The 11,158-nt window shown below is 47.5% G+C and overlaps 1 protein-coding gene across 1 annotated transcript in view; it reads left to right on the forward strand.

Moving 5' to 3' along the window:
- The window catches only part of sirt2 (sirtuin 2 (silent mating type information regulation 2, homolog) 2 (S. cerevisiae)), a 37,599-nt gene extending 32,378 nt beyond the window's left edge, over positions 1–5,221 (forward strand). The window contains exons 14-16 of the mRNA XM_087983926.1: positions 1,449–1,459; positions 3,392–3,500; positions 4,311–5,221. Coding sequence (XP_087840052.1) covers positions 1,449–1,459; positions 3,392–3,500; positions 4,311–4,478 — 288 coding nt within the window. The 3' untranslated portion in view covers positions 4,479–5,221. The remainder of the gene's footprint in view (positions 1–1,448; positions 1,460–3,391; positions 3,501–4,310) is intronic.
- Positions 5,222–11,158: the final 5,937 nt, after the last annotated feature.

Consider the following 11,158-nt stretch of genomic DNA (forward strand, 5'->3'; position numbering starts at 1 on the left):
TCTCTCTCTCTCTTTCTTTCTCTCTCTCTCTCTCTTTCTCTCTCTCTCTCTTTCTCTCTCTTTCTCTCTCTCTCTCTTCTCTCTCTCTCTCTCTTTCTCTCTCTCTCTCTCTTTCTTTCTCTCTCTCTCTTTCTTTCTCTCTCTCTCTTTCTCTCCTCTCTCTCTTTCTTCTCTCTCTTTTTTTCTTTCTCTCTCTCTCTCTCTCTCTTTCTTTCTTTCTTCTCTCTCTCTCTCTTCTCTCTCCTCTTTCTTTCTTTCTTTCTTTCTTTCTCTCTCTTCTTTCTCTCTCTTTCTCTCTCTCTCCTCTCTCTCTCTCTCTCTCTCTCTCTCTCTCTCTCTCTCTCTCTCTCTCTCTCTCTCTCTCCTCTCTCTCTCTCTCTCTCTCTCTCTCTCTCCCTCTCTCTAAGTAAGAGCAGGTGTGCATCAAACAGAAAGTAAAGGCATGTTCATGTATCTGAGAATGAGGACATTCTTGCACACTTGAACCTGGCAGTGCATTGATCAGTCAGAGTTGACTTGCCAACCAATCAGCACCTTTCCTAATCCAGTATAAGTTGCGTTCCCTTGTGATTTGCCATTCGTGATGTGTGCAAGGCAAAAGGTGTTGATAAAATGTGGGTTTTTTTCATATTTTAAAGAGCTCACTATTAGTTTCGCTCTCCTCCTCCATCGCTAGCCCTGTGATTATCTCCGTGATTAAGGCTTTTCTCACTCTCTCTTTTTATATTGAATCTGTTTCCCCATCTTTTCAGCCAAGTGCTTTTCAGATCATAGTTCCTCACTGTCTTTCCAAAAAAAAATACCAGCTAATCTCGACTATCTTTTTATCAGTGGCCTTAAAGCTAATCCCTGGTTGTCGACAGTGATGGAAATGTGGAGCTGTAGTGATTAAACTGAATAACGTAGATCTATTTCAGAGAAACTGGGCAACCCAGAAGCAAGGAAAGAGTAGCAAGCTATACCAGTGGGGTGAGGTGAAATAACTTGGGTGCTGTTGTGATTTTACTTGAAGAGGGAGTAAAGATACAGGTAAAGTCACCCTATTCTCACCAGACCATGGGGCTGCTCTCTCTCATTAGAGAGAGATGACTCGGGCTTGTTTAACCTGAGGGTCACTGTGCCTCAGGCGAGGGGAGAGGTTGAGATGGAGAACACTTCATGGTGAACACAGCTGGTGCAGGAATTGAACTCACACCATTGGTGTCACTCTGCATCACAAACCAACCATCCAGCCAGCTGACTACTGCTGCTGTCAGAATGGTGGATAAGCAGTAAGAAAATGGAGGAAGCTTTATTAGTTTGAAGCATGTTACAGATTGAGAGGGGCACTGCTGTCATTGTCCTTTCAAGTCAACTTGTCAGCGTTGGTATCTCTGTAACCACCTCCAGCCCTGTGAGATCTCCATGTTCCTCTGACTCTGTCCTCTCTTGCATTCTACTGTTGACAGCCATACCTTCAGTAGCCTCGGGCCCTCACCCCTAAAGTGCTTTCCTTCATCCTTTCTGCTCTATCCTCATTGGTAAGAAGCTCTGAGCAATATACCTGTCAACCAAGTTTAGGTCAGCTGTCATAATATTCTACTGCTTTCCCTTAACCACAACCACCAGCCGCACCACCTCCCATCCCTGGTGGCTTGCTGTCCCATTCTGTTTCGGTTTTGCACCTGGGAAGCAACTAGACACTTGGATGTGATATAAATACAAATGCTTATTGGCTGCTTTGCTGCACTGACCTTTCTTATTTCCACTTAGACCTGTGTCGGTTGGATGGTGATGGGGGGGGGGGTAACCTATGTAGGCTGGAGGGTGAGGGGTGGGGAGCTGTGTAGGCCAGACGGTTGTGGGGGGGGGGAAGCTGTGTCGGTTGGACGGTGAAAGGGGGGGGTGGTGACCTATGTGGGTCGGATAGTGGGTACGATGGGGACCTGTGTGGGTCGGACGGTGAGGGCGGGTGGGGGAACTGTGGGGGGAGGGTGGAGCCCTGTGTGGGTCGGACCATGAGGGTGGGTGGGGGCACTGTGTAGGCCGGACGGTGAGGGGCGATGGGGGAACTGTGTGGGTCGGACGGTGAGGGGAGGGTGTGGAACCCTGTGTGGGTCGGATGGTGAGGGGGGGTGGGGGAACTGTGTGGGTCGGGCGGTGAGGGGTTGTGGGTCCGTGTGGGTCGGGCGGTGAGGGGGTGAGGGTCCGTGTGGGTCGGACGGTGAGGGGGAGCATGTCCGTGTGGGTCGGACGGTGAGGGGGACCGTGTCCGTGTGGGTCGGACGGTGAGGGGGTGAGGGTCCGTGTGGGTCGGACGGTGAGGGGGAGCGTGTCCGTGTGGGCCTGACGGTGAGGGGGTGAGGGTCCGTGTGGGTTGGACGGTGAGGGGGTGAGGGTCCGTGTGGGTCGGACGGTGAGGGGGTGAGGGTCCGTGTGGGTTGGACGGTGAGGGGGTGAGGGTCCGTGTGGGTCGGACGGTGAGGGGGACCGTGTCCGTGTGGGTCGGACGGTGAGGGGGTGAGGGTCCGTGTGGGTCGGACAGTGAGGGGGAGGGTCCGTGTGGGTCGGACAGTGAGGGGGAGCGTGTCCGTGTGGGTCGGACGGTGAGGGGGACCGTGTCCGTGTGGGTCGGACGGTGAGGGGGTGAGGGTCCGTGTGGGTCGGACAGTGAGGGGGAGGGTCCGTGTGGGTCGGACAGTGAGGGGGACCGTGTCCGTGTGGGTCGGACGGTGAGGGGGTGAGGGTCCGTGTGGGTCGGACAGTGAGGGGGACCGTGTCCGTGTGGGTCGGACGGTGAGGGGGTGAGGGTCCGTGTGGGTCGGACAGTGAGGGGGACCGTGTCCGTGTGGGTCGGATGGTGAGGGGGTGAGGGTCCGTGTGGGTCGGACAGTGAGGGGGACCGTGTCCGTGTGGGTCGGACGGTGAGGGGGTGAGGGTCCGTGTGGGTCGGACGGTGAGGGGGAGCGTGTCCGTGTGGGTTGGACGGTGAGGGGGTGAGGGTCCGTGTGGGTCGGACGGTGAGGGGGAGCGTGTCCGTGTGGGTCGGACGGTGAGGGGGACCGTGTCCGTGTGGGTCGGACGGTGAGGGGGTGAGGGTCCGTGTGGGTCGGACAGTGAGGGGGAGGGTCCGTGTGGGTCGGACGGTCAGGGGGTGAGGGTCCGTGTGGGTCGGACGGTGAGGGGGAGCGTGTCCGTGTGGGTTGGACGGTGAGGGGGTGAGGGTCCGTGTGGGTCGGACGGTGAGGGGGAGCGTGTCCGTGTGGGTCGGACGGTGAGGGGGAGCGTGTCCGTGTGGGCCTGACGTTGAGGGGGTGGGGACTTGTGTGGGTCGGACAGTAAGGGGGAGGGTCTGTGTGGGTCGGACGGTGAAGTCGGGGGGTGAACTTGGTTTTAATAAAATGTCCTGAAGATTACTTCCCTGCCTGGAAATGACTTCCTTTTGTCTCTGCAGGGATGTGGCTTATGTGGGTTCATGTGATGATGGCTGTCTTGCCCTCGCTGATCTTTTGGGTTGGAAGGTATTATAATATTTCCTTCAAGCTTCTCTCCCCTCCCTTACCTGGATCTCTGGCTACTGCAAATTATGCATTAATGAGGGACGCAAATTATGCATTAATGAGCACTGCTGCCTCGGAATCTGGTTCGATTCCAGCCTCGAGCAACCCTCTGTGTGGAGTTTACACATTCTCCCTGTGTCTGCGTGGGTTTTCTCCCACAGTCCAAAGATGTACAGGTCAGGGTGGATTGGCCAAGCGAAATTGCCCAGTGTTCCGGAGAGCTGGGTTAGCCATGGGAAATACAGGGTAGGGTAGCGGGGTCTGTCTGGTTTGGATTCTCTTTGGCGGGTCAATGTGGACTTGATGGGCCGAATGGCCTGCTTACACACTGTAGGGATTCTATTATTAACATGACAAGTCACTGTGAGTAAGTGGTAATGTCACTGGACTAGTAATCCCCAGGCTAACATTCTGCCTCAGCTGAACTTGAATTCACCCAATACATTTCATTAATAACAATCTGGAGTCAATGGCCAAGTCTTTTACCATGTGACCCTATATTGTCTTCTGTGGCTCAATTTCAGTTTTTGTTCGGTAATGCTCCTGCAAAGCCCCTTGGGATGATATGTAATGGTGAGGATGCTATATAAATGCAGGTTATCATTGATGTTAGCATTGAGGGAATAATATTCAGATCCCCCTGCGAAACGTGGTGTCTGTAGTTTATCGTCGCGAATGCAGCCAGTGTTTGTTAAGGTTGGTATATTCTACTAGCGCCTCCCCATGGTAACCCTGTGTTTCTGCACACGCTCGGTCCAATCCCGCCTGCAGGAAGAGCTTGAAGATATTGTGAAGAAGGAACATGCTGTGATAGATGGTAAGGCTGAGGGTGCACAGGACACTGCCAAACCCCCGGCTGCGGACGTGAAGAAAGATGATCCCAAGCCAAAGGAATGCGAGCCAACAGCAGACACCAGGACAGAGAAACCGGCCGGTTAGAAAGGTGCCAGTCAGTCCGATCACCGTATAACCCAGCCAAGAGGCTGTCTGAGCAGGGGAGATAACCTGGTGCGACTCTAGTAATTTTATATTAACTGCTTTAAGAGTGACTGTACAACATGGGACTGATTCTCCCTTCCACACCTATTACACTTTCAACCTTGTAGGTTTTCACATACATGATTCTTGTCACTGTTTGCTACCGTGCCTCTAGATGTCACTGGTTTTCCATTTCCTTCAATTGTCAGCATCTAGAGGTGGTGGGTGGCGGATGGGGTGGGGGGTGGACCGGTTTGGCTGCAGCTCTTTCGGGCAGACCGATCTGCAGCAATCTGAGCAGCCAGTGACTTCTGTTTCTTGCGATCCTTGTGTCTCGCTCCCCTAAACCAAGCTGGGGCCGAAAACACTGCTGCCTGGGAACCAGCTCCACTCAGGACAGTTTAAAGAGAATGCTTTCTTTGTTAGCTTCATTACATAAGTCAAAAACTCTGCATGCTCGAGTCTTAGAGAGAGAAAAACACTGGCAACTCAAAGATTGGAGAATTGAACCGTGTAACTAAAGGATGAAAAATGGCTTCGAATTCCAGAGTGCTGATGTTTATATTTTAAATGCCTTAACCCTAATCCCTATGAATTCTTTCTCAATACAAAGATACAGGTAATAATTATTATTGATGTAAATATATATAAATAAACGGGTGGCATATTTCTGATCCAACTGCAAATTAAAACTTCAAATTTGATTCACTTGTGAGTTTGTTTGATTGCTGCCAATTTTATAATCTTACAGCTTCACCTGCCCTCTGTTTAATGTGCATAAATTTTGCAATAGGATTCATTATGAGGCATCTTGGTTCCTAAAAAATATAAGAACTGGGAGCAGGAATAGGCCATTCAACCACTCGAACCTGCTGTACCATTTGATACAATCATGGCTGATTACATCTCGGTCTGAACTCCACTCTCCATAACCCTTTAACCTGTTTACTAATTCCAAATCTGTCTATTTCCTCCTTACATTTATTCACTGTCCCAGCATCCACCGCACTCTGGGGTAGGTAGCGAATTCCACAGGTTCACCATCCTTTGGGAGAACTAGTTTCTCCTCGTCTCTATTTTAAATCAGATTCCCCTCATCCTAAAAACTGTGACCCGGATTTTCCCAGAGAGGAAATATCCACTCTACATCTACTTTGTCAATCTCTTTTAACATCTTATAGATCTCAATTAGATCTCCTTTTATTCTTCTAAACCCCAGCCAGTACAGGTCAAACTCTGCCTACAGCCCCTCATTTTTTTTCTTCTCTGAATATCTTCTGAACTGCCTCCATGCAACTACATCTGTCCTCAAGTGAAGGGACCAACCTCCGTGAAATGCTCCAGGCCCGATCTCACTAATACTTTGTACAGCTGTGGCAACACTTCCCAACTTTTACACCGTCTTCCTTTAGCAATAAAGGCCAAAATGACCATCCCAAGAGGCTCTGAGGTTAATGGTCAGCGTCCTGTCCTCTGGCGGAGAACGGAGTGCGAGGTTCCATAGGCCAGTTATTCTTAAAGAGGGTTTCAGGGCTCTGCTGCTGATACACCCGTGCTACAACAGCCTCAGCTGTGTATCTGTTCTGATAAGCTCAGGTCAGATCTCATGGGATTCAATATCACCGTTCCCACAGCGAGTCTGTTCTCCTCCCAGCAGAACCTCACTCATGTAATCGCTGCAAGCACAGGTACCTCTAGCATACTTCAAGAGCCTTCTCTGCACGTCCTTAAAGATTTTCTCCACCCAGGCTGTACAGTAGAGCTTTCTGGAATTATCATCCTGGAAGAGTGTCACAACATCCTGGGGTTACCATTGACCAGAGATTCTGCAGGACTAGCCACATCAAGTGACAAGAGCAGATAAGAGGAATCCTGTGGTGACTAACTCATTTCCTGACTCCCCAAAGCCTGTCCACCATCTGCAAGGCACAAGTCAGGAGTGCGATGGAATATTTCCCACTTGCCCTGGATGGGTGCAGCTCCAACAACACTCCAAGGAGATCGACAAGGACCAAGCAGCTTGGTTGATTGGCACCACATCCACAAAATTCACTCTCCCCATCCCTGATGCTGAGTAGCAGCAGTGTGGACCAACTACAAGATGCAATGCAGGAATCCACCAAAGATCCTCAGGCAGCATCTCCCAAACTTACGACCATCTGGAAGGACAAGGGCAGCAGATATATGGGAACACCACCCTATGCAAGTTCCCCTCCCAGCCACTCACCATCCCAACTTGGAAATATATTGCAGTCCCTTTGCTGTTGCTGAATCTAAATCATGAAAGTCCATCCCTAACAGCATTGGGATTAAGCAATAGTGTTGAAGGTCAGGGATTCGAGGGAGATAGATGGAGTTGGCGAATAGATTAGCCATCTTGTAATTAAATGGTAAAATAGAGTAAGAATGAATTGACTGCAGCAGTTTACTCACTCCTCAAACACTCTGAAAGGAAGAATTTCCAACTTCAGCAAAGACCTAGTCCAATTGATTGGCTATCAAATTGTTAATGTGATTAACAGCGACGTGATTCTGCCAAAACCAGAAAGAACTGAGAGCGAGAAAGAGAAAGACTCAACTGATTCCATTCCTGGGTTTGGGCTCTTGAACCACAGAATTTGTCAAGTTTTGGCCATGTTTTCCAGCCATGATATTTCTGCAGAACTGCATCACCTGTCCTACTTATGAACGAATGGGTGTATGCTTGAGCTTAAAATAGCTGTAGTTTAAGTTAGCATGGGTAATTTACAAAAAAAATCATTTGCACTTGTTAAAGTCTAATTTTGTTTATAATGAAGAAATATTGTTTTGTTTATTGACTGCCAAGACCTCAATTCAACACAATCTGCTGCAGAGCCATTAAGGAATACAAATAAAGGGGCAACGTGACCCATCTCCCCTGTGATATCTCTCCAAAAGTGCTATCAATCCAATTAGTCCTATATTTCACTTTAATGCTACATGTTTTGTTTTAAAATTCCTTCTTCAGAAGACTTTTTATTGAGCCAGAGAGTCATCCAGCACAGCAACAGACCCTTCGGCCCAACCAGTCCATGCTGACCATAATCATAAAGTAAACTAGTCCCACCTGCCTGTTCCTGGCGCATATCCCTCCAAACCTTTCCTATTTATGTACCTATCCAAATATCTTTTAAATATTGTAACTATACCCACATCCACCACTTCATCAGGGGGTTCATTCCACACGTGAACCACCCTCTGTGGAAAACATTTGCCCCTCGTCTTTTTTAAATCTCTCTCCTCTCACCTTAAAAATGTGCACCCTAGTTTGGAATCCCCCATCCTAGAGAAAGGCAATTACTGCTAACCCCTCACTATTTTATAAACCTCTATAAGGTTGCCTCTCAACCTCCTACACTCCAAGGAAAAACATCCCAGCCCATTCAGCTTCTCCTTATAACTCAAACCTTCCAAACCCAAAAGCCTCCTGGTAAATCTCTATTGAATCCTCTCCAGCTTAATAATATAATTTCTATAACTGGGTGACCAGAACTGGACACCATACTCCAGTACTCCCTGAAAGAATTGCTTAATTAGCATTTGTAAATCCCCTTTCTCTATCTCACAACATAACGTTTGATTTTGTTGTTGAAATTTTAAATGTCAACCGTTCTTTCGTGTTCTGTAATCCTTTTCCTTTCCAGGAGGGGAACAATTGCACACAGAAGTTGCCACACTCTCAGTTAACAAATCACCCCTACAGCCTCAGCTCCAATGACAGGGAAACAGAATATACTCAGAAGCTGGTAAACTGGTAACGTGCTCCAAAAAAGCAAAATTGCTGGAAATCTGAAAGAACAACAGAAAATGCTGGAGAAATTCAGCAGGTCTGGTAGCATCTGTGGGGAGAGGGAAAGAGTTAACATTTTGACCTTTCAGAGCTGAAGAAAGTTTGAAGTGTGGTATGCTTAATATCGTTGATAGGTTGAGATGGAGAAGAACAAAGGAGGACTTCTGAGTTGGGGTAAAATGTGGGCGAGATTAAATGACTGAAGTAGGAAACAACACTAAATGCAATGGGTAAGGTGAAAGAAATAAAATCTGGAGTGTCTAGACTTGTCTAAAGTGAATATGAAATATAAACTGCGCTCTCTGAAAAACAAGAAAACTCTCCAAAGCAGCTGTGTGTACGATCCACAAAATGCATGGCAGAAATTCACCAAGGCTCCTTTGACAGCACTGTGTAAACCCCTAACCTCTACCACCCCAAAGGATAAGGGCAGCCGCCGCATTGGAATGCCCCCACCTGCAAGTTCCTCGTCCAAGATACACACCATCCTGATTTGGAAATACCTTTCTGTTCCTTCATTATCCTAGAACTGCCTTCCTCATGGTGACATGGGTGCCCCACACCAAGCAGATTGCAGTGGTTCAAAGAAAGCAGGTCACCCCCATCTTCTCAAGGGCAGTTAGGGATGGGCAATAAATATTACTCTTCCTACATTACAGATGAACTCGGCATGGTTCAGAACATGGGACTGGGATATCATAGCAATTACAGACATGGCTCAGGGATGGACAGGACTGAATCCAGGATACAAATACTACAGGAAGGAAGGAAAGGGAGGCAAGAGAGGAGGGGGGATTGGCATTTTTGATCAGGGATAGCATTGCAGCTGTACTGAGGGAGGATATTCCTGGAAATACATCCAGGGAAGTTATTTGAGTGGAACTGAGAAATAAGAAAGGGATGATCACCTTATAGGGATTGTATTATAGATCCCCTAATAGTCAGAGGGAAATTGAGAAACAGATTTGTAAGGAGATCTCAGCTATCTGGAAGAATAATAGGGTGGTTATGGTAGGGTATTTTAACTTTCCAAACAGACTGGGACTGCCATAGTGTTAAAGGTTTAGATGGAGAGGAATTTGTTAAGTGTGTACAAGAAAATGTTCTGATTCAATATGTGGATGTACCTACTAGAGGAGGTGCAAAACTTGACCTACTCTTGGGAAATAAGGCAGGGCAGGTGACTGAGGTGTCAGTGGGAGAGCACTTTGGGGCCAGCAACCATAATTCTATTCGTTTTAAAATAGTGATGGAAAAGGATAGACCAGATCTGAAAGTTGAAGTTCTAATTTGGAGATAGGCCAATTTTGACGGTATTAGGCAAGAACTTTCAAAAGCTGATTGGGGGCAGATGTTCGCAGGTAAAGGGGCGGCTGGAAAATGGGAAGCCTTCAGAAATGAGATAACAAGAATCCAGAGAAGGTATATTCCTGTCAGGGTGAAAGGGAAGGCTGGTAGGTATAGGGAATGCTGGATGACTAAAGAAATTGAGGGTTTGGTTAAGTAAAAGAAGGAAGTATGTGTCAGGTATAGACAGGAGAGATCAAAGTGAATCCTTAGAAGAGTATAAAGGCAGTTGGATTATACTTAAGAGGGAAATCAGGAGGGCAAAATGGGGACATGAGATAGCTTTGGCAAATAGAATTAAGGAGAATCCAAAGGGTTTTTCCAAATGCATTAAGGACAAAAGGGTAACTAGGGAGAGAATAGGGCCCCTCAAAGATCAGCAAGGCGGCCTTTGTGTGGAGCTGCAGGAGATGGGGGAGATACTAAACGAGTATTTTGCATCAGTATTTACTGTGGAAAAGGGCAAGGAAGATATAGAATGTAGGGAAATAGATGGTGACATCTTGAAAAATGTCCATGTTACAGAGGAGGAAGTGCTGGATGTCTTGAAAGACATAAAAGTGGATAAATCCCCAGGACCTGATCAGAGGTACCCCAGAACTCTGTGGGAAGCTAGAGAAGTGATTGCTGGGCCTCTTGCTGAGATATTTGTATCATCAATAGTCACAGGTGAGGTGCCAGAAGACTGGAGGTTGACTAACGTGGTGCCACTGTTTAAGAAGGTCGGTAAAGACAAGCCAGGGAGCTATAGACCAGTGAGCCTGACTTCAGTGGTGGGCAAGTTGTTGGAGGGAATCCTGAGGGACAGGATGTACATGTATTTGGAAAGGCAAGGACTGATTAGGGATAGTCAACATGGCTTTGTGCATGGGAAATCATGTCTCACAAACTTGATTGAGTTTTTTGAATAAGTAACAAAAAGGATAAATGAGGACAGAGCAGTAGATATGATCTATATGGACTTCAGTAAGGCATTCGACAAGGTTTCCCCACGGGAGACCGGTTGCAAGGTTACATCTCAAGGAATACAGGGTGAACTAGCCATTTGGATGCAGAACTGACTCAAAGGTAGAAGACAGAGGGTGGTGACGGAGGGTTTTTCAGACTAGAAGCCTGTGACTAGTGGAGTGTCACAAGGATCGGTGCTGGGTCTACAACTGTTCATCATTTATATAAATGATTTGGATGTGAGCATAAGAGGTATTGTTAGTAATTTGCAGATCACACCAAAATTGGAGGTGTAGTGGACAACGAAGAAGGTTACCTCAGATTACAACAGAATCTTGATCAAATGGGCCAACGGGTAGTTGGAGTTTAATTTAGATAAATGTGAGGTGCTGCATTTTGGGAAATCAAACCTTAGTGAGACTTATTCACTTAATGGTAAGGTCCTAGGGAGTATTGCTGAACAAAAGGATCTTGTGTAGATTCATAGCTCCTTGAAAGTGGAGTCACAGGTAGATAGGATAATGTAGAAGATGTT

This window comes from Chiloscyllium plagiosum, unplaced genomic scaffold (genome assembly GCF_037043375.1).
Source record: "Chiloscyllium plagiosum isolate Xiang-an unplaced genomic scaffold, Cpla_swu_hap1 HiC_scaffold_47, whole genome shotgun sequence".
Classification (NCBI taxonomy): Eukaryota; Metazoa; Chordata; class Chondrichthyes; order Orectolobiformes; family Hemiscylliidae; genus Chiloscyllium; species Chiloscyllium plagiosum.